This window comes from Euprymna scolopes, chromosome 30 (genome assembly GCF_053919585.1).
Source record: "Euprymna scolopes isolate OS-2025 chromosome 30, ASM5391958v1, whole genome shotgun sequence".
Classification (NCBI taxonomy): Eukaryota; Metazoa; Mollusca; class Cephalopoda; order Sepiida; family Sepiolidae; genus Euprymna; species Euprymna scolopes.
The window spans coordinates 77,172,859-77,196,617 of NC_136511.1; the positions used below are offsets into that span (position 1 = coordinate 77,172,859).

The following is a 23,759-nucleotide window of genomic DNA, read 5'->3' on the forward strand; positions in this document are numbered from 1 at the left end:
CGACGGTGGACAACAATGCAGACTGGGACCTTCTTTGCTAAAAAAAAAAAAAAGACAAAAAAAAAAACTAACCTATCCACTTTTGTTTTTACTTTGTTACCAGAAAATACTTGGAAAAAAAGGACCCTAACCTTAGTACCCCTAAAAAGCAAGTGGGACTTAAAAAAAAAAAAAAATTGTTCTAATTTTCCTTTATAAAAATAAAAAAAATACTTGAAAACAAAGTTCTTTCCCAATTTTCCTTCTTAAAAAAAATATTCAAATATCATTTTTAAACAAACTTGTTAAAAAAAAAAAAAAATGTTCCTTTGAACCTTTTCTTGAAAACACTTGCTTAAAATTATTTTACAAAAAAAAAAAAAAAAAAGCACTTATACCTTTTTCTTCACACAGTACATAAAAATTCAAAATTACAGTAGGTTTTTTCTTTCTTTTTTTTTTTTTCATGTTTCTACATTTCACAATTTTTACATAGCGTTGTTATGATTTCATCAGTGACACTTGGCATAATCCGGATGTTGACATCATGTTCCGGGGAAAGCCGATCAAACACCGAATTACATCTGGTTCAAAGAATGCACTAGAACCCAAAATTATTTTGGTAACACAATTAGTCACCAAATTATGTTCATTCAAAGTTTGTTGGAAATGAGAAAATTTGGTTTTGTATGCTATTGGTTTAGAAGTAAAATTCACAGTATACAATTAAAAATTCACAGTATACAATTAAAAATTCACAGTATACAATTAAAAATTCTTACAAATGTAATCTAATATATAAAGAACAAATTAGGCGCGAGCGTTTGTGTATGAAAGGCTTTTTGCATCAGGCTTCTCACATCGGTTAGATTCTGTGAAAAGTTTTCAATACTTCCCGGATCATAATATCTCGCATTCACAAACGGACATTGTTGCTATCTTTTTTTGATCGAGTTAAACAAAATTCCCACTGTGCCATTGTCTCCAGTGTTTGTTTGTCTTTTTCGTATAAATAAAGCAAAACTATTCGAACGCAACTGCCTGGCTTTCAGGCCAGGTAGTATCTGTTCTTTAATTGGTCCTTGGTCAATGTAAAGGAAACCCTTCATATAAAGACAATTACTATTTATTTGGATGCTGCCATTTTGGGGAAGCTGGTTTTCCACCCATATTAAACTAATTTGCTTTCGTGAGAGGTTTCAAAGCAATGCTATTCCTGCGAGTCATCTTTTGTTTTTGATTGACTACATTAAATTTGAACGCTTTAGACTTCCGGTCGTGTCATGGAGTAGCGGTAAGATGTCAGATTTTCTTTCACTTTCTTTTCCGCCTTTGCATCACGGGTTTGAGCCTGCCTGCCTAGTACCACGTTTTTTTTTGGGTTTTTTTGCTCAACACACTTATAAACACCCAGGCAATGCCAGGCACCCAAGAGGTCTTGTAGTAAATAAAAATTAATTATAATGAAAACAATTATTAGATTAAACTGATCGAAACATTGAGAAAAATCCCATCACCTTTTGAAAAAAAAAAACATACACAAATGAAACAGAAGCACAATTCATTTCAAGAGCTAACACATTGAATCATTGTAATAGGATTCATAGCATAGGAGACGGGAAGGCAGATTTTTCTTTTAATAGTAAATCAAAAAAAAAAAAAAAATCAGTTTGGCAATGTAAAAGCAGACAGAAACATAATTTGTTAATAGGGCAAAATTTGTTCTTATGTGACCTTTACAACGTTGTCTTACACGCCCTTGAACCTCTGATCGCAGCCCAGTTATGATCTGCACCCTGGTCGGTTATGATATGTCAACTGGGCAACCAGGTCTGCCAACCGTTAGTACGTCGCGTCACCCAGTGAGTTCTTCGTTAAGGCGTTGGGGATTCTTCTCGGATGCTCGGTCCTCAAGGCCTGTTCTCCGTGGATCGTCTAGTTATTCTGGGTGTTCGTTGACGGATACGGTGTCACAAATGGCAAATAAAGAAATATCCACATATAGGGATCAACGCACATCAGCAACAAAACTCCGGAGGTTGGTTAATATAATATATATTTCGGAAATTCATAAAAGAAGTATTTACAGCATATACATATAGTTGACACTTAATTCAAGCAAGCAGTTAGTTCTACAACTGAGCTTCTGTTGTTGAAATACCTGGTCGGTATCGCGGACTTTGCGTAATTCTCGTTAAGTGATCGACACGTTACAAGCGTTGAGTTATCAGGCAACAAGCGAGGGGGAGAGAGAGGAGAGGTGATTCTGCCGAGACTTAGCTCTCTTTGACTCTGATTCCGGACTCTCTCTTCTTCTTACTCTTCTCTTACTCCTGTTCTGACTTAATCTCTGATTTTTCATTTCTTTTATAATACAATTATGGAATGATGACGACACCCATGTTCGTCATCGACCAATCAAATTGCTTGATTATAATTCGACGGGGCCTTTTCTCATTGGTTGATTATACTTCGACAGGGTCCTTTTTCATTGGTCCATTTCCAAAATTGGACTGACTCCTCCTTTAATTAATGCCCAACTTACACGTTGTATTAATTAACTCCTCCCTGGCTTACTAATGGAATTTTTCCATATCCAGGAAAATTATTTTTCCTTTGACTTAAAGCAAATGACGCGATTTTATTTGTTTTAAAATTATCTATTGATCTCATTTTTCGCTTTGATAATTCAAAGGAATTTTAGTTTATCTTTGAATTAAGTTCTGGTTGTCGGCCATTCTATTATATCAGACATTTTGTTTACGTCAAAAGACCAAGAATGCATTTGTCGCTTTGAACTTATCGGACAACGCATTTTCCCATCCGAGCAAAAGTATTTCATAACTTCAATTTTCGTTCGACCTGATTCACCAAATGACAATTCTCGATACGTTATATTATTGTTTTGAAATTTCGGACAATTCATTTTTTTCCTATTCTTTGTTCTAAACACAATGCCGAGTCACTGCGTGTGTTTCTCTCAGATCAAAAACAACCCGACTTTTCAATTGTCAAACTCACAGGTCAACTTGGCTCATAGTTTTGCCAATTGCGGGTGTGAAATCCCCACCCCTCCGGCTCCTGTACAACCATGATTTCGGCCCTTGTAGATCAAACGCCTGTGTATTTTGGCTAAAATATTTTATGCATTCTTTTTCGCTTTTGAAGTCTAGAATGTGATTTAACCTCTTGCTACAAAGGCACTTTTGCTGCCGCCATCTCAACAACAGACTTAGCTCAGAATTTATTCACAAAAAAAAATTAATAATAATTTTTATTCCTTCAACCCGATCATCGTCCGGGAACAAAAAATTACTTTTAACCAAAAGAAACGTCACATCAACCCTACAGGTCTGATGTGGCCTCTCTTTAGTGTTACACTTATCCAAAAGTTACTCTATATTAAAAAAAAAATATAAAGAAATATCTGTATGATGTACATACTCACGACAAAACGAAAATATATTTCAATATTGAGAAAAGTGCGAACAGACAAACGTATTTCCTTACATATATCTGCTTATCTTCTATTTATTATATATTTTTTTTTTCTAGTTACTCATTTTTTGTTCCTGTTTATTTCCTTACTCTTTCTATTTTTTTAAATTCTCTTTTAATGCTTTTATTTTCTCCATTATGTCATCCCCTGTCCCCTAACTTTTTCATTTATTATCTAAATGTTTTTTAAAGTTGGTGTTGTTCATTTAGTTTAGCTTTTATATAATGCCAGCTTTTTTTTTTCTGATTAGCTTCAAAACACAATGGCCTAAAGAGGTTTCTTTCCTTATTTCTTTGTTTATTAATCTTTATTGACCAGACAATGTAAGCAAGTTCCCACGTAACTTTACTCCTTATTCTTTTTATTCTATAATTTGCTCCTCTTAACAATATAGAGCTTTTATATCCTGATAGATTTGTCTTCTTAAAAATTTATTTTTTTAACGTCAATTTATTACTAATCTTTTTTTTTTTTTCCACATAGGCATCGCCAGTTATCAATGCCAAGAGGCCACGCGAGGATAAGGGTTAAAGAGTGTACAGTAGAAATTGGATAATATAGTAATCATTAGTAATGGAAATTCGGTAAATTTGTTAACAAGCGGAACGGCTCATCAAGAACTTGCTTACATTAGACTTATTTCTCCTTCAACATATTGTAGTCAGCTGAAAAGCAGGAAAATGGAAGACAATTCAACAGGCGTGCAGTTCTAAGAAGCTTTGTTCATGGAATCTACGTTTAGGTTTAGGCACAGATAACGAGTGGAGGGAATTATTGATAGTGTTTTCAGCTAGACGAGTGTTTCTTGTTTTTGAACACTTTCCATGAAAATAACGATACATCAGAGACAAACTCGCAACATCTCTTCTGTGAGATAGAGGTTGCAGGGAAGAGAAAAGAATATTTCCTACGAAGGTATGAAGTCTATTTTGAACTCCATCAAGGCAGGACAAATCCTTTCTAGCAGCTTCTGCCCAGATGTGGCAACAGTATTCCATCCTTTGACGTACCTGGCTCTTATATAAATAGAGAATTGCATCAGCAGTGAGATATCTACTGGATCGATAGTAGGATCCCAACATTTTTCCAGCGGCCTTGGCAACAGACTTTGTGTACCTGTTCCATTTAAGATCAGGGGTAAAGGTCAAGCCCAGAAGCTTGTCAAAACTTTAGGCCTTCTCAAGATGAGATTCTTAATAATTATAAAACTCTGTGGATCGTCCTTGCTTATTTGCTTGAATCTTGTATACATATAAGAGGGAAAGGTAGTTTGCTTGAAGCATTGCTGATAAACAAATGTGAAAAAATATAAGGATATAGCAATGCAGGTAACCGAAAGTGAAAATGTGATGTATGGTTTCTGATTTGCTAAAATTAAACTAGATAATAAATTAACAAATGGAAGGAAATGAAAATAAAAAAAATAGTGAATATGACGATATATTGGTAATATTATTGGGTAAAGTAATATTACACATCAGTATGTACAAATAACACAATGATTGGAATAGAAAACTAATTTAAAAGATGTCCTATTTCTGCACAACAACTCCACCAACTATTGATTTCCAGTTCTATGATATTTTCCATTTCTTTTTTTTTCTTTTTTTTTATTTTCAATAATTCTTGGGTCGGTCCCTTTCTTTTTGAAAAAGAGAGTGTATTCTCCAATTATCAAACACTTCTACCATCTTGGTTATCTCAAATAATCTATTTTACTGTTTTTAATCTATGATTCATCTGAAAAATAAATGCATATATGAAGATATAAAAAAATAAGCTCTACAAAACCCTCTTTCGTTTCTTCCTTGTTGTCATCACATCATTTCAACACCTGGTTCCTTGCATTGCTACAGCCTTCTTATACTCTTCCACACACACACACACACACACACACACATCTATATATATATATATATATATATATATGGGTGTATGTGTGCGAATCCAACTGTCTGGTGTGTGTGTGTATATATATATATATATATATATATATATATATATATATAGTGGTCAAGGTCTGGTGTGGACGTGTGTTAAAAGTACACAGATGTCTTAGCGTCATACTGTGCTTCTCCCAGACAAATCAACCCCACGTGCACGTCATGACCACTGCCACACAGACGGGGCTCTGATGAACGGTGAGTGTCCTGCACTTGTGGGCCAAGGTTCTTTTAACCAAAGACTAAGAGTGAGGTAACCCTGACAGAAACCTCCAGAGGAGCTTAGGCCCTGTAAGCTGCGGCATACATGACTCACTAACATGTTGGAATATGCTCTGGTGCCCAGTAACCTAAGTCCAAATCATGGATCAAATGGCATGATTGGTGGAGAGGGCTCCGTAAGCCATGGTGAAAGAAACCTCTCTAGAAGGAAAACCCTGATATAAAACCTGTGACGACTGCTGCATCCAATTATGTTGACTTTCTCTTCTTTTTGGTTCAATATGGCAATTGTTCAGAGAATGGGATTGTCTTGGTGCAAAGTCTTTCCTCACTATAAAAAGCTTCAAGCACAGTCATTACTTGATATGTAATGGAATACACATTTTACCATCAGTGTGTATCTCGATAACAAAAAGGCTGGCTGTAGCCTAAAACGGCAAACGGACACTCAATGAGGACTGTTGCAGATATGGGCGTCAATGGAAATAAAGGCTCTGGAACATCCAAGGTCTGGACTGGCAGGTGTTCAGGGCACCACAGCTTGGACCCAGTCATCAGCAGATGTGCAGGACTGTAGAAGGTTCATAGAAGTGACCGTCCGGCACGTGCTGCTAGTGGCACTCATCTGCTTCATTTGAGCCAGAAATGTATTAAGTAATGGCAATACTCGAGAACGAGTTTGCTGCCATCCTGTATGTATGTATGTATATATATATATATATATCTCCAAAGGGCGAATGAACTCTTTTTCTGGGTCAACGGCCAACTAGCACCGTGTATATTTGTGTGTGTGTATATGTGTATTGGGGTGGAGAGGGCTCCCGTAAGCCGTGGTGAAGGCAACCTTTCTAGGAGAAGCAAATCTCCGATTTAAAAAAACCATAAAGCGGAAGACCAGTACCCGCATTAAGCTGGTCTGCAGTTTAATTTGTTGCTGGCTATCTTGCTCTTGCTTGTTGCTGGATCTCAACATTTTGAACCGAGAGAGAGACTTAGCTGTCGTACAAAGCTAAGACTCTGTAACATCATCTTTGTATAGATACTCTCTCAGGCATTTGGGCTCATGAATTTTAAATGTCTGAGGGAGTGGCACTCGTCTGACAAGACGTTGCAATCATCATATATATATATATATATATATATATATTACATTTAAATCTAGATAAGACATTTGCATGGTTTTACCGTAAAGAATCGTTGAATTCAATGTCGTAACTAATACATAAGTGTTTAAATACAACACTTATCTGGTAGCTAAATGTTTTGGTTTCGATTCTAGTTGATAGCACCCAAGTCATATTTCTTATTAACACTTTTTGGAAGTCACTACTATATATTGGGTGCAATATAATAATCAATAGAGAATTGGCTCTATAATAACAAATACGAAATCTCCATGAATTAAAATATCATATTTAAATGTATTTTACAACCAGGCAATGCCGGGCAGCATGCTAGTATATATATAATTAAAATATTGATGCAATTAATTCTATATTACCTGAATATTTTAATAATATATGTAGATAAATAGTGTATGTGAACACTGGCAAAGCACAACTTTTTCTGTCCTATTTGACATTCGCAGATTTGAACAAAGAGGATACAACCAAATTTGTAAACATTTCCTTTTACCAGAAATGTGCATTCATTAATCTGTTTGGTTATGGTCTGATGGTAAGATAGCAGCAAGGTAACAATTACAAATTTGGTAAATCATTTCTAATTTGAGATTGACGGATACTTACCATTATCACAGTCACAGCTTTGGTGAGACGGGTGACTCCGCCAAAGAAAGAAGCAGCCCCAATCAAGGCAAAAGCCCCAGGGTCCATCCAGCTCCAATACCCAGCATCTGTACTTTGGGAGGCCATCAAAATAGAGACTAACATACGTCCGATTGTCCGACCATATAAACCACCAATGAAACTGTAGTGGGGACAAAAGAAAAATTAAGTGAATCTGTTTAATTTACCAAGTAAAGTGAGGGGAGGAGCCATGGATAAGAAACTAGATGAGTTTTAATTACACCCTCCTTCCATTTTAAAACTGTACATTCTCATTAAGTTTATTTTTAACAACTTCCAATCCTTTTTATTGATTGTCTTTGGTGAATACAAATTTCCTTGGTATAAAAAATAGAAAAAAGTAGAAAAATAAAGGGGGGAAAAAAACTATTAAAAAAATGAAAGCAAAAAAACAAAATAGTAAAAAAAAATTTTTTAAAAATGAAAAAGAAAGAGTGAAGAAAAAGAAAGAAAGAAAAAGAAAGAAGAAAAAGAAAGAAGAAAAAGAAAGAAGAAAAAGAAAGAAGAAAAAGAGCGAAGAAAAAGAGCGAAGAAAAAGAGCGAAGAAAAAGAGCGAAGAAAAAGAGCGAAGAAAAAGAGCGAAGAAAAAGAAAGAGCGAAGAAAAAGAAAGAGCGAAGAAAAAGAAAGAGCGAAGAAAAAGAAAGAGCGAAGAAAAAGAAAGAGCGAAGAAAAAGAAAGAGCGAAGAAAAAGAAAGAGCGAAGAAAAAGAAAGAGCGAAGAAAAAGAAAGAGCGAAGAAAAAGAAAGAGCGAAGAAAAAGAAAGAGCGAAGAAAAAGAAAGAGCGAAGAAAAAGAAAGAGCGAAGAAAAAGAAAGAGCGAAGAAAAAGAACGAGCGAAGAAAAAGAACGAGCGAAGAAAAAGAACGAGCGAAGAAAAAGAACGAGCGAAGAAAAAGAACGAGCGAAGAAAAAGAACGAGCGAAGAAAAAGAACGAGCGAAGAAAAAGAACGAGCGAAGAAAAAGAACGAGCGAAGAAAAAGAAAGAGCGAAGAAAAAGAAAGAGCGAAGAAAAAGAACGAGTGAAGAAAAAGAACGAGTGAAGAAAAAGAACGAGTGAAGAAAAAAAGAGTGAAGAAAAAAAGAGTGAAGAAAAAAAGAGTGAAGAAAAAAAGAGTGAAGAAAAAGAACGAGTGAAGAAAAAGAACGAGTGAAGAAAAAGAACGAGTGAAGAAAAAGAACGAGTGAAGAAAAAGAACGAGTGAAGAAAAAGAACGAGTGAAGAAAAAGAAAGAGTGAAGAAAAAGAAAGAGTGAAGAAAAAGAAAGAGTGAAGAAAAAGAAAGAGTGAAGAAAAAGAAAGAGTGAAGAAAAAGAAAGAGTGAAGAAAAAGAACGAGTGAAGAAAAAGAACGAGTGAAGAAAAAGAACGAGTGAAGAAAAAGAACGAGTGAAGAAAAAGAACGAGTGAAGAAAAAGAAAGAGTGAAGAAAAAGAACGAGTGAAGAAAAAGAACGAGTGAAGAAAAAGAAGAGTGAAGAAAAGGAAGAGTGAAGAAAAAGAACGAGTGAAGAAAAAGAACGAGTGAAGAAAAAGAAAGAGTGAAGAAAAAGAAAGTGAAGAAAAAGAAAATAGGGAAAAATGAAAAAATAAAAATCAGCAAATTTTAGTTTATATATATATATATATTCGAGCACTGTAAAAGCTATGGGCGAATGTTTATTTAATGGACATTTGATGAAGTCATTTGCGAGCACCGATTCCGTCGGCCAAAGGTTAAACTGCCGACTATCAACACAATGGTTATAGGTTCAATCTCTGGCTAGGGAGAGGTGCTAGTCTACAACGAAACTACTGTATGTGGATGACTATATATTTTAAGTCCCCCTCTTGGGAAGAGTCGTAAATTTACCTCAAATGCTACTTCATTGGCTATAAAGTAAGGCTCACCATTTCTTTGTAAATAAACAAGCAGCTCGAGCACTGTAAAAGTGATGGGCAAATGTTTATTTAAATGGACATTTGTTGAGGTCATTTGCGAGCACCGATCTCATAGGCCAGAGGTTAGAACTGCCAACTATCTAGGGTAAGGTGCTGATGAGTTATGATACAACAAAACAGTACTGCATGTGGATGACTATATATATATATATATAAGCCGAGGATAAAGGTTCTCATTTTGGATTTCTCTCTTCTTACTATTAGATCCCATTTGACTAGGGACAGACTTTTCTTTGGACCACTGCACTGCCCCGAAAAAAAACAATTTTCATTATTTCAGCTGTTTTGTAAACTTTCCAATCGGATTTTAAAAAACTTTCCAATCAGATTATATGCATCGTCATGTTGGATTTATCTTGGAATACATTCTATCTAAAGAACTAGTTTGCATTTTGGATCAACTTGAGTGCAGTTTCATTCAAGCTGAAATATTATGTGCGGTTTGTTTTTATATTAGTTTTTTACATATCCAATATCTTTTCATTTCTTTTTTATAACTACAATAAATTACAGTTTCACTTAATGCCTTAACTAGCAAATTCTAGCATTGCTACAAATATAATTTCCTGATTTCTTTATGTCCTCTGATGAGAAAAATAATAAAAATAGCATTCGTGTAAACTCCGCAGTATAAGGACTTTGTAAATTGTTTTTTGGAGTATTCAGTCGAACAACAAATTTTGATTGTAAAGTTCAACTTACAGTTTTAATATATATATATATATAAATAAAACGAACAGATGATTTGATATTTTTCCCTAGTAATTCTATCAAACCAATCTCATTTAATTCAATAATTTTTGTTTTTACTGTTGAATGTATTATATGCTTTAAATTATACAAATCAAGTTTAATTTTCCTATTCATTTCAATGAATTAAATAAAACTTCTGCATAAAACAAAAAATTGATTTGAAATGAAAAAAGAAAGTTTCTATTTTGGTCGAACATAATTCTTGAAAATAGATATAAAAATGTATATTTTGATTAAAAAAGATAATTTCTAAATTTACAGGGTTGTTCACTTATTTTTAGTGATTATTTTTCTTTATCAAAACCTGATTGAGATGATATAAAATCAAAATGTGTACTTCTGTTTTAAGTGTATTTTTGTATATTCCCAAGATTAGCTTGAACACACAAAATATGAAAGGGTAAACTATTCACCACTAATGCTCAAAAATATATTTTCTTTATTGTACATAACATGGCCAACTTAACTTTGCCTGATTAGCTTATATTCACACCAGTTGAGGACATGTCCTTGACAATCAGTCTGACAGTCTTGACCATTTTTGAGTAGGGAATGCCCTTGCATTTGTCAGGCTAAGGTATGGTTCTGGATAGTCCTCGGAGGTCCACCCTCCTAGTTCATTGCCTCCAGTCTTTTGGGTGGAATATATTGTGTACTGCCTGATGCGCTCCTGCTGATGAAGCTGCCCAGGCAATTTTTAAAAGCGCACTTTAGAGGCATTGATTTGGTTTTCTCTACCTTCTGACCTTGTGGTGAGAGAGAAGTAAATGTCTACTTAACTCATTTGTGTATGATGCTCAGTTGAGCATGGTCTTAATCAATTTCATTGTGTTGGATATGTGTACATTCGTTTTAAATACATTCAAAGACAATCACAGTTTGTGGGGACTTAATTGTTGTAATGTATGGGGCATCATACGGACTGTAGTATAGCCATCTGTTCCACACATTATGCAATTGATCCAGACATATTTTCAACTTGTCTGAGAAGTATCACTGCATCCCTGGCTCAAATAGGTATTTGATCTTGTTGAGGAGATTCTTGTATTTTTTTTTCTTTTCTGTGTGTGTGTGAGGGGGAGGGTTCTTAGTGGTGAGTAGTTTACCCTTGCAAATCTTTGTAGTATAACAAGACATATCTGGGAGCTGTTAGATCACAACCATTTTTTATTATTTGTTTTCCTTTTTTTTTTTTTTTTTTTTTTTTACTTTTATTCACCCCTCCTCAAAAAAAAAAAAAAAAAAAAAAGGAAAAAAAGAAAAAGGAAAAAACGAAACCAAAAAAAAGGTAAAAAAATAAAACGAAACCAAAAAAAAAAAAAAGGTGAAAAAAGAAACCAAAAAAAAGGTAAAAAAAGAAACCAAAAAAAAGGTAAAAAAAGAAACCAAAAAAAAAAGAAACCAAAAAAAGGAAAAAAAAAAAAACAAAAGGAAAAAAAAAAAAAAAAAAAAAAAAAGGAAAAAAAAAAAAAAAAGGAAAAAAAAAAAAAGAAACCAAAAAAAGGAAAAAAAAAAAAAAGAAACCAAAAAAAGGAAAAAAAAAAAAAAAGAAACCAAAAAAAGGAAAAAAAAAAGAAACCAAAAAAAGGAAAAAAAAAGAAACCAAAAAAAGGAAAAAAAAAGAAACCAAAAAAAGGAAAAAAAAAAAGAAACCAAAAAAAGGAAAAAAAAAAGAAACCAAAAAAAGGAAAAAAAAAAGAAACCAAAAAAAGGAAAAAAAAAAAGAAACCAAAAAAAGGACAAAAAAAAAACAAAAAAGGACAAAAAAACCCAAAGGAGGGGAAAAAAAAGAAATCAAAAGAGGAAAAAAAAGAAATCAAAAAAGAAACCAAAAAAAGAAATTAAAAAAAAAGAAACAAAAAAAAGAAACCAAAAAAAGAAACCAAAAAAAAAAAAGAAATCCCCCCCCCAAAAAAGAAACCAAAAAAAAAATTTTTTAAAAAAAGAAATTAAAAAAAGAAATAAAAAAAAAGAAACCAAAAAAGAAATAAAAAAAAAAGAAAAAAAAGGTAAAAAAAAAAATTCTAAAAAAGGAAAAAAATAGTTAATAGTTAGTAATAGAAATGGAGTGGAAATAGATTATTTAGAGGGTGGCTCAAGAACTTGTTTATATTGGACTTGAAGACAACCATATTATAGTAAGCTCAAAAGTAGAGCAGTGAAACAGAATTCCAAAAGCAAGCAGTTCTAGGAAAAATCTTTGTTCATGGAATTTGTGTTTAGATTTAGGCACAGATAAAGATTGGGGGGAAAAATCTGTTGATAGTCATTATAGCTAGACGAGTAATTTTTGTTAAAGTTTGGGTTGAGGTGTGGTTCTGGATAGTCCTAAGAGGCTCTCCTTTCCAGGTCATTGCCTATTGTCTTTGGTGTGGAATATATTACTTACTGCCAGAGGTGCACCTATTCTATTAAATTATTTGTAAAACAAGGACAAGAATGCAACGGCATTGCAATAGTGAGCTTGATGGACAATGCGGAAGCTATTAGATTGGAGACTCTTTTTTGGACGGGTAGTAGATACCCCAGCATATGTCTTAAGATATTCTTTTTTGCATAACTAAAAATAATCGCTTTATTTCTATATTATCCTTAGTAGTAGTAGTAGTAGTAGTAGTAGTAGTAGTAATATTTTTTATTACACAAGCTTACTCCTAGTAGCTGTGTTCCAAAATTCATAAATGATCAGTTCATTAGTTTAGGAATTTGTTCTATTTATAGACATGCAACCCCTTAAAAGTTTACATCAATAGTGTGTCCATGTTACTCACCATGTTGACTAGAATATATATTCCAAAATTCATTAGTTTAGATTATCCTCTGTGTGTGTGTATTAAATATATATATATATATATGTGTGTGTGTGTGTATATATACACACACAAGTACAAGAATTTAATAAAATGTGAAAATCACTTTAGCAAGAATTAAAAACATTTTTCGGAATGGAAGTACAAATAAAATGAACTGTGCAAGACCATCAATCGCCCTGTATTTCCTCCTGCATCAAAAAACACATTATGTGACATATAAATATCTGTGCATGATGTTGCCAAGCTAATCAAAAACCTTGATTCAAGTAAAGCAACTGGCTCTGACAGCATTCCAATTATAGTGCTGAAAAAAACTTCAACCAGACCTAGCTTCCATACTTACAAAGCTTTTTAAGCATTGTCTTAAGGAGAATTGCTTGCCAACACCCTGGAAAATCTCATCAGTTTGCCCTGTATTTAAGAATTCAGGTGATCGGTCTTTTCCCTCTCAGTACAGACCAATAAGTCTTCTGTGCATCATGAGTAAGTTGCTGGAATAGAGAAGTAGTCAACCACCTCAGCAAAAATAACCTTCTTAGTGATATGCAATATAGTTTCTGTTCTGCTAGATCTAAAGCAGATGTGCTAATGGTTATATCTCATAGGACTAGTGAGTCTCTCGATGGAGGCTTCCTTTCTAGGGCAATTGCTTTTGACATATAAAGATCTACTTAACAAGATTTCAAGCTACGGTATAGCTGGAAATGTCTTCTCAATGATTAAATCATTTGTCTCTGATAGGTTCATAATAGTGGTTGATGAGCAGAAATCAAAAGCTCACAGTATTAATGCTGGAGTCCCTCAGGGGTTCATCCTGGGCCCAACTCTCTTCCTGATCTACATCAATGATCTTCAAATCACATCCTAAGATCACAGAAATTTATACTGACAACACCACCATCTATAGCAACACATCAAAGGCCGTAAATGACCAAGTTCTCTGATTCTCTCTCCCCTGATTTTGAGCAGGTGGTACAATGAGGAAAGAGGTGGCTGGTTACTTTTAATATATCTAAAACCAAGCTTCTATCTTTACATCATCAATGCTCTGATCCCCGTCTGGTATCAATTGAAATGAATGGGTCTAGTTTTGGTGAGGCTCCAAGTTTTGATAAGCTTCTGGGCTTGACCTTTACTCGTGATCTGAAATGGAACACGTACATCAAATCTGTTGCCAAGGTCACTGGAAAAATGGTTGGATTGTTCTACCGCTCAAGTAAATACCTCACTGCTGATGCAATTTTCTACCTATATAAGAGTCAGGCGTATTGTTGTCACATCTAGGCAGGAGCTGCTATGAATAACTTATTTAATAAATAAAATAATAACTTATCTAATTGCTAGGAAGACCTTATTTTGCTTTAACAGAGTTCAAAATAGATTTTTCTTTTCCCTGCAGCCTCTTTCCCATAGAAGAGATGGTGCAAGCTTGTCTCTGTTTTATTGTTATTTTCATGGCAAGTGCTCATCTGAGCTCCAATCTATGGTCCCTCCCTCGCCAAACTTTCACAAAAAACACTAGTCTAGCTGAAACCATCAATAATTTCCCCCATCATTTATCTGTGCCTAAATTTACTGTAGATTCCATGAACAAAGCTTCGTTCTTAGAACTGCATGCCTGTGGAACTCTTTCGTTTGCTTGCTTTCCAGCTGACTACAATTTGGTCATCACGTCCAACGTAAACAAATTCTTGATAAGCCGTCCACTTATGGAATCCAATTTACCAAATTTACACGACTAACGATTACCACGATATTGTCCCAATGACTACTGTACACTCTTTAACCATCATCCTCAAGTAGCCTCCTGGCCTTGATAAGTGATGACTAATGCAAAAAACAAAATCTGTATAGTTTTGAAAGAAACACTTTCCTTCTCATCAAAGGAGAGGAGTTAGTAAAATGCAGAATAAGATTTTGCTTGCATTTAATGAAACCGCAAGTATGAAGTAGATCATACTAGCATAAAAATGAAAAACCGTGAAAAACAGATGGAGTTGAGAAAAAAAATGAAAAATAATTTTACGTGAATGGATGTTCAAATCAATAACGAGTGGAAAATTCAAAGACGGTAAAATCCAAAATGTTGGTAAAAGTAAAGAATCCAAATGTAAAAATCCAAAGACATTCTGTTCATACAAGATGTTCTGAAGCAATCTAAAAGGCAGAATTCTATGTGATTAATCACAAATGGTACAAGGAGGAAAGTTGAAGTATTTTTTTATAAAAAAAAACAAAAAAAAAAAATGATAAATATGTGGAAGAGTGATGAAATAGAGTTTTAACACACTTTTGATGCCAATATTAGACAAAAACTAAATGGAATAAAAATCAAGGTTGACTGAACAATTTTTAGTGAGAGAAAGAGGGCAAACACAAATAATCTATATATTAATACGATAGCATGGTTGTTTACATCCAGGCTATTTTATTATGTTCGTCTATTTCTTGTCAGAAATAATTTTACCAAGAATTCTTAATAAGTTTTAGTTTCGATTTTGATTATGGCTGAACAAACTCGAGTTTTTATACATATATATATATATATATATATATATATATATACACACACACACATACCCACACATATATTTGTTTCATAAGTTTTTATTTCGGTTTTGATTCAAGCTGATGCACCCAAGTCATGGATATACTTTTTTCTTTTGAAATCGCAAATTTATAATATACTAGCGGGAGATAACCGATGTGGTCCGGGTGTTTGTAGGTGTGTGTGTGTGTTCGGGGGGGGGGGGATAAAAACAACCATTTAAAAAAAAAAAAAACGTTAGCCGGGTGTTTGGAGGTGTAAAAGAAAAAAAAAAGTTTTAGTAGGAAAGTAGGCTTGAACCCCGAACCTTTGACGTGGAGATGGAAACGAAATGGAATGAATGAAAAACCTCTTAATTTAACGTTTATAAAATGAAATTAACAGGTGTGAGAACCTTAAGTTGCATGATGTTTGACCTTGCTAGCTTTCGCTGGTTTTATACTGAAAAGCGAAAGATACACGGGACGCTCTAAAAATCTGGAAAAAATAACGCGTGAAAGTCGGGCAAATTAAATAGACAGGCGACCCCCGTTCGTAACTCAGATATTATGATTTAGACGTGATATAAAAAGTTTTAAGAAGGAATGAGCCGACCAAGAAGTCCAGCAAAAAAAGCCTTTTACAGACATACACAAAAAGCGAACATACATACATACATACATACATTTTTGCTTTTATATTTATATATATATAAATAAAAATCAGTAGAATATTAACTCTATAATAATATATACGAAATCTGCAAGGATTAAAATATCACATTTAAGCATATTTTACGAGCAGGCTTTGCCGGCATTCATGCTAGCTTAGATAAATACTTTTGCAGGTTTAACGAAAAAAAAAAAATATATCAGAGCGTCTCCATTTACACTGAACATCTACAGAATGCCAATGTCAATATATTACATATGAATGAGTCCCCTGTGGAATTTCTACAAGTCCCGCTAGTGTATCATTGTTATTTGAGTAAAGTTTTATTAGTTTGACAAACTTAATTTTGTTGAAGAATTCTCTTAAATTGTTATTTTATATTTTTGAAGTTTAATAAAAGCCCTGACAATCAAGCAATAAGAAAAAAAAAAAAAAAAAATGTCCAAATGCCTTACAGCATTGGTACAAGAATTCCAGCAGAAACTGCAGTTCCCGACGCCCAACAGACCATAAGAAAATAAAAAGGAAGAACTGAACAGAGCGAGGCATATCCAAACTGGAGAGGTGTCTCTCGAGAAAATAAATGTTTCACCGCGTCTTCCCCTGTCCAAAATAAAAGGGTTGCAACTGAAAAATACAAATGAGAGAAAGATATAAAGTTGGAACGAATGAATTTAGCTTGTTATATACTAGCAAAAGTACCCGTCGTTGACTGGGTTCAAAAACAGCCTACAGAAAATGGACTCTGATTTATGAAAGTATGATAGGTTATGAAAAGGAAGGGTTGTAAAAAGACAGCTTCGAATTTGGGGGTATCAAAAAGCAAAATATGATGAAAGTAAAAATAAAATAGATAAACCCCATAATTTATTATATCATACCTGTTCACCCTGAAACACTTATCACAATATTCTGTGAATCTATATTAAAAAACCTTGTTAAACTTTGTGACATATTTCCATTCTATGGAGGTCAGGCGCGAACAAACACCCCATAATTTTATTATACCATATTTCTTCAAACTGAAACATAATTATCAAAGTATACTTACGCAGATAGATATGAAAAGTATTAAAGTTTGTACCTATTTCCATTCTGTGGAGGCCAGACCTCACAATTTTATTATACCATCCCTATTTAAGTTAAAACATACTTATCAAAGTATTATTATGTACATCTATATCAAAAACACTTGTAAACGTTTTTTTAAAAATTTTTATTTCTATACTTTGTGGACCAGGCGCGTACGCAGACCCCACAATTTTAATGAATCATCATTATGCCAGATTAAACATACCCATTCCTGTGTCGATACATCTATCATTATATGTGATCAGTTTTTTATAATAGTCAACCATATAGGAGCCTATTCGTGACCAGACATACACACAGACGTTCAGCTTTATATTATAGATATATCAGTTACACATCCACATTTGAATTATAATGGCCATATTTGTTCCAAAAAGAATATAAATTTCATCATATCTTTTAAAAATATATTAATGACTTTATGACGTTAAAAAAAAAAAAAACTTACTGTCTTCACAACACTATAATTTTTTTTTGAATTTTCAACAACTTTTTTCGTTTTGAAATAGATCAAAGTCAAACATTTTACAATAAATATTGTACCGATATTTATTTTCTTCAATTTATTCATCCTGAAAAAGTCTTACAATAAAAATGAAACATTGATGGACATATAACTGGGTTTGCTCCATTTTCATCTATCTCATCAGAATACTATTTCCTATATATATATATATATATATATATATATATCCTATATAATAAAATGACTGCAGAAATTCCCCTCTGGACCAAAGTATTGTAGGGTTGCAAAAAAAAAAAAAAAAAAAAAAAAAAAAAAAAAAACATGCCAGATACAAATTAAATGCATCTAGGCTAATAGCCACTATCTTATGTAGTTATGCTAGAAAATCTGTTCTGGCAAAAATTTACTTTGCCATGACTAATGTTTCTGCAAAATTTCAACAAAGTTCAAGGCATGGTCATTGAGAAAAGTGCAAACAAATGAATGGGAGTGAATTAGTAGGTCCACTCCCTCCTTTGAGGGATCCACAATCCCTTCTTTGTCAGGGGACCAACAATGACATGACCATATATAGTATATATATATATATATATATATAACACAAAAAATAAATACAAAAATCAGTCCTTACCTTCATTGTACGTGTCATTTGTTTCAAATGAATAGTTGGACGACATCCACGTTTGACCCCATGAACAACTGTAACGCGTTACTGACTCCTCAACATGAATATCTGTGCGGCTATCATTTTTACAACCATATCTGGAAAAAAAAAAACAAAAAAAAACTAAAGAAATGAACAAGTAGAAGAAATCTTACAGTAAAAAGGAATCCAACAAAAAAAAAAACTCTGTTAAATTTGTAGATGGCTAAATCAGTCCTCACCTCTCACAAGATGATATTCTGTTTTTAGGCGATCATATATGAACATCATGAAAACTTTGAAGGGGGAATATTTTTTTTTCTGTACTTGTGTATCCATCTTACCGTGCTAAAATTATATTATTATTTAGAAACCCAAGTATTATCTTATGTGATACGCTATGTTCAGAAATAAATGTGCAAGTCAAAATTGAATTTCCTTCAATATTATCATCGTTATTTATTTTATGACAGACCGTTTCCATATACTGCATTGCCATAAGCCTGGAACGAAGCCCTCTCATATATAAGTTAGTTATATATAACTTAATTATATCATCAGAAAAATAAGAAAAAGTTTAGGTTTTTTCTTAATTTTCTCCTTAACTTTTCCTTATAGTCCTGATGATATAATTAAGTTATATATAACTTTTTTCCTCCGCTTTCATTTAATATTATTGTTTGCTCCTTTTAATAGTGTTGAGGTTTTATATTGATAAACTTTTCATTGTTAAAGATTTACTATATATATCTATAAAAGTGAAAATGTGTGTGTGTACATTTCCCTACCAAACTACTCAGTTTTCAGTCTTAAGATTTGACATAAGGGGTTTTGAGATTTGGGAAAATCTTTTTAATCGGTTTTCAGCTAAAAATCTGGCTGTCAAGGGGTCAAAGTTCAATGAATTGATCTTTGAAAACTCTACCAAACTACTCTGTCAATTTTGGGTCTAAACACTTGAAATTTTACATAAAGTGTATTCAGACATAGGGCAAGCTTTTTAATCTGTTTTTGGCCTAAAATTTGGTTGCCAAGAGGTCAAAGTTTAAAAGATTTTACCTTTGCAGTCTCTAGCAAACTATTCAGCCAATTTTGGGTCTAAGCATTTGAAATTTTACATAAAATATATTCAGACATGCAGCAAGCTTTTTAATCAGTTTTTGGGCGAAAATTTGGCTGGCAAAAGCTACAATTGAAAGTGTTGACCTTTACGGACTCTACTAAATTCCTCCTCCAATTTGGGGTCTAAACATTTAAAATTTTAGATGTAGGTTACCTGGACACAAGTCAAACTTTTTAATATATATATATATATATATATATATATACACACACACACATGCACATACATATTCACATAAAGGGCCTGAGCAAAGCCAGACTGAACTGCTAGTATATATATAAATATAAAAGAGAGAATAGGATCTTGATAACTAGAAAAGTCTAATTTAAAAAAATAAATGCTTCTGGGATGAAATGATTATAAATGAAAATTAATGCAAATAGAAATAAACACAGGATGAGAGTGATACCCACTTTATGTTACCTGGTGTCCCATCTGCACAGGTAAATTGGGTGCAAGAAAAGAGGGACGGTGCAAAAAGACAAACACTGGTCATAACTATCTGAAAAGAAAAAAAACAAAACAATACGATGTTACCATGGTTAACATGGTTTTAAGATACGCATTTCACATTTCGGTAATTGAAAATTTTTATATCCATCAAAAATAAAAATTATTTATATCTAAATTGCTGAACTGATCCGTAAGTTATTTGACATAAAAACGTTATGAAATTTATAACATAAGCAAAGAATAAGAAATTAGATGGGTAAAAACATTTGAGAAAATCTCAACCTTTAGAGTTCCCAAAATATCTACAAAATTTGCTCAAATTTGCTGTCCAAAAATTACAAGACATTCTGTTCAAATTTGTTATCCCAGTATTACAAGACATTCTGTTCAAATTTACTGTCACAAAATTAAAAGACATTCTATTCAAATTTGCTGTCCCAAAAGTACAAGGCATTCATTTAAAATTTGCTATCCCAGAATAATTTCATCAAATCCTAGGAACTTATCAATTACTTTTATCTAAAGTGTTCTTGATACCGAAATCCCAACAGTATCTTTGCTAAACCACCAACATTAACTGCTATTGATTTCAAAATGCCCACTTCTTTTGTGACCTTGATGGATTAATCAGAACCATTATTATACCTCAGCAGCTTCAACCACTATCTAAAAGCATCTCCTCTTTGTTATTAAAAAATGTCAAAGGATAAGGTCTAAATATAATTATCATCTATTACAATAAATGATAATAGAACAATCTAATATATAAAGTAAAGTCGGTCTCTGTTGATCTATTATAAAAAAATTTTATCGAGGCTCAATTTAAATTTGTTTTGCTATTAAAACTTGCTGTACTATCAAGATTGTTCGTATCTCAGCAATAATCTATTTGGAATATTTTCTCTTTTTCCCTTTTGTATACTTAAAAACTAAACGTAATTTCCATGAGCAAAGTTTCTTTCCAAAGCCTATCTGTCTGTGGAACACAATACTAAGGAGCTGTTTCTCAGATGACTATAATCATTTAAGTCCAATGTTAACAAATCCTTTTTCATCATCTAAAATAAGCTAATTTCTAGCCAGTCTAAAATATTGTTACCAATCCTTGTGTTTCACTGTACTCTTGGCAAACAATAACTTATCCTCGAATGGCCTATAGACCTTGATAAGCAATCATTTGTTCAAAAGAAAAAAGTCTAATACAGACATTTTTTTTCTGAAACAATGTGAGCGGGTTCACCAACTACTGTCACTTTTTTTCTTCTACAAATTTATTTACATATGTATTAAAACTACCAGACTAGAACTGTTTGTACTCAAAACGTCAGGTCAAACTATCACTACAAAACATTTCAAAGGCTGCCTCTTTGTTTTAACCAAGCATGGTGTCGCCACTTTCTAAAAATGTAAATATTTTCTTACAAGAAATTAATTAAAAGTAAAAACAAAAAGGCAAGCGGAGGAGGTGTGGGGGGGGGGGGCGGAGAATGTGACAATGTGCAAAATAAAAATTTAAGTTAAAAACTCCTGTACAATGCATAACAGGCCGAAACAAAAACAAGTGTTCAAGGTAGACCAAAAGTCTTATTAACTACTTTTACCAAGATTACTTGGTAATAAACAAACAAAAAAATAAAAATAAAAACAATAGAGAAACAAGCATTGCAGCAATACAAAACCATTAGAATAGTTATTTCCCTTGGAATGAAGAGAGAGTTATCGCCCTTAAAAAAAAAAAAAAAAAAAAAAAAAAAAAAAAGAGGAAGTTTGTCATGACAGTTTGGGAGGTAAACAAATGCCTTGCACCACAGACTATAATCGTCACTAGGGCTAGGACAACAGCATATTCTTATCATTGCTTTAACTGTCAAGTGTGTATCTGTTGATATCTTGTATGCTTTTATATAGAGTGATGTGGTTCTCGGTTGATTAACTATGTCTGTCTTGGATATATACTCGAGAGTCAAAACATTGAAAAGAATATTGCTGTCATAGCCATAATTATCACGCATCAAGTGGCTTCTACATCAAACCAATAATGCATACCATCAGACACAAAACATTTCCTAGATTCAGTTTATGCAGTAAAACCAGATAAAAATACCACAACAATAAAAATGATTAAAAAAAAATGAAAGAATTGACCATAGTTAAAGGTAACATGAAGGCAAATACCTTTCCATTGGCTACTACACAGATGTAGGGGAGGGTGCTACTCTTTTTCCCTGGACAACTTCACTTACACTTAAACTAATGATTACTATATTGTCCAATTTCTATTGTACACTCTTTAACCCTTATCCTTGAGTGGCCTTTTGGCCTTGATAACGTGGTGATGCCTGTGTAAAAAAAAAAAAAAAAAAAAAACAGTTTCACCTTAAAGAGAACTCGCATAACGGAGATAAAAGGGGAGAGATAACTCTGCCTGATATAGAAAAGAAGTTAGACCCCTTGATCGCAGTTCTATAGCCCTAACAATGAGCAAGTCTATAAACTTTCAACCATAAGTTTACAGCAAGAAAAGTTAAATTTGTACGGATCAACATGATAGAATTTGTAACCAGCCAGATTCTATTGTTGGTAATGGTTTTCGTGATTATCTTTAGAATTGGATATCTAGAGTAAATATAGCACTATGGAAGTGACTGAATCTGAACTTGGCATATCCTAGCAATTAGATTATGTCTGCATCCTCTTGATTACAGCCACCTCCCAGTCAGTCATTTACACAATTGAGGTCCCCCGAATCATACAGTATCAAGTACCTTATATAAGGGAAACGAGTTATGTATACCACCATGTTCCTCAAACTCTCCTCTACACAGAACATAGGTCGGAGATATAGAATGTATCTGACAACATGGAAAAATCCAATGTTTATGAAGGCGGCTTTTATCTCTATGTCCCTGGAAAAAGACAAACTGGCTGATGTAGAAGCTTTGCTCACCTTTGTACCCTCTGCACATGCCTCTTATCTCCTGTGTTCTAGATGAACAAAAAGCTCTTCATCAAACATGGAAGAAAACCAAACCTAGCAAGCAATTGCAGCTGTCCGTGAAGAATCTGATGATTTGGATGACTGCAACACATTTATGGATTATGTTGACAGCAACATCAGTGCAGATTGACAAAGAAGCAATGTAAGTGCAGTAAAACTTTATCGTGTTTCTTTAACTGTATTGCTATGTTTACAAATAATAACGCATTTCATTGTCACCGTTCTCACAACTACGAGGGGCGTGCAATAAGTAATGCCCCTGACCCACTTCCCATGGCAGTAGAGCAACGAAACTTGGCACAGTTATTAGTCTTTCTCTACATAGGAATCACCCAGAGTTATGCATTTCTCTCATCATTTGATGCAGCTCTGGAGACCGTTTTTGTAGAAAACCCCCACGTTGGTCCTCCAACCACGACATGACTTTAGAAATCAAGGCTGCATCATCTGGGAAACGCTTTCCTTTCAAAAACAACTTCATGGCTGGGAAGAGGTGAAAGTTAGAGGGTGCAAGGTCAGGAGAGTAGGGAGGATGGGGAAGTATTTCATAACCACACGCCTGTGCTTCTGATCTGGCAACATGCGAGTTGTGGTCTGGAGTGTTGTCCTGTAGGAGGAGGGTACCTTTGCTGATCTTGCCCCGCCTCTTGATTTTGATAGCTTCCCTTAATTTCCTCAAAAGTGAAGCATAATAGTCTCCTATAATTGTGGTTACCTTTGCCAGGAAATCTGTCATCACTACTCCGTCCTGGTCCCAGAAGACTGTGAGCATGACCTTGCAAGCGGAGGGCTGCACCCTTGCCTTCTTTGAAGGTGGTGAGTCCAAGTGCT

General features: G+C 33.6%; 1 protein-coding gene across 1 annotated transcript in view; it reads right to left on the reverse strand.

Moving 5' to 3' along the window:
• Positions 1-23,759, reverse strand: part of LOC145254849 (chloride channel protein C-like) — a 199,642-nt gene that overhangs the window by 14,833 nt on the left and 161,050 nt on the right. The window contains exons 10-13 of the mRNA XM_080113697.1: positions 19,891-19,979; positions 18,343-18,473; positions 16,609-16,780; positions 7,392-7,572 (exon numbers count right to left, since the gene is read on the reverse strand). Coding sequence (XP_079969823.1) covers positions 7,392-7,572; positions 16,609-16,780; positions 18,343-18,473; positions 19,891-19,979 — 573 coding nt within the window. The remainder of the gene's footprint in view (positions 1-7,391; positions 7,573-16,608; positions 16,781-18,342; positions 18,474-19,890; positions 19,980-23,759) is intronic.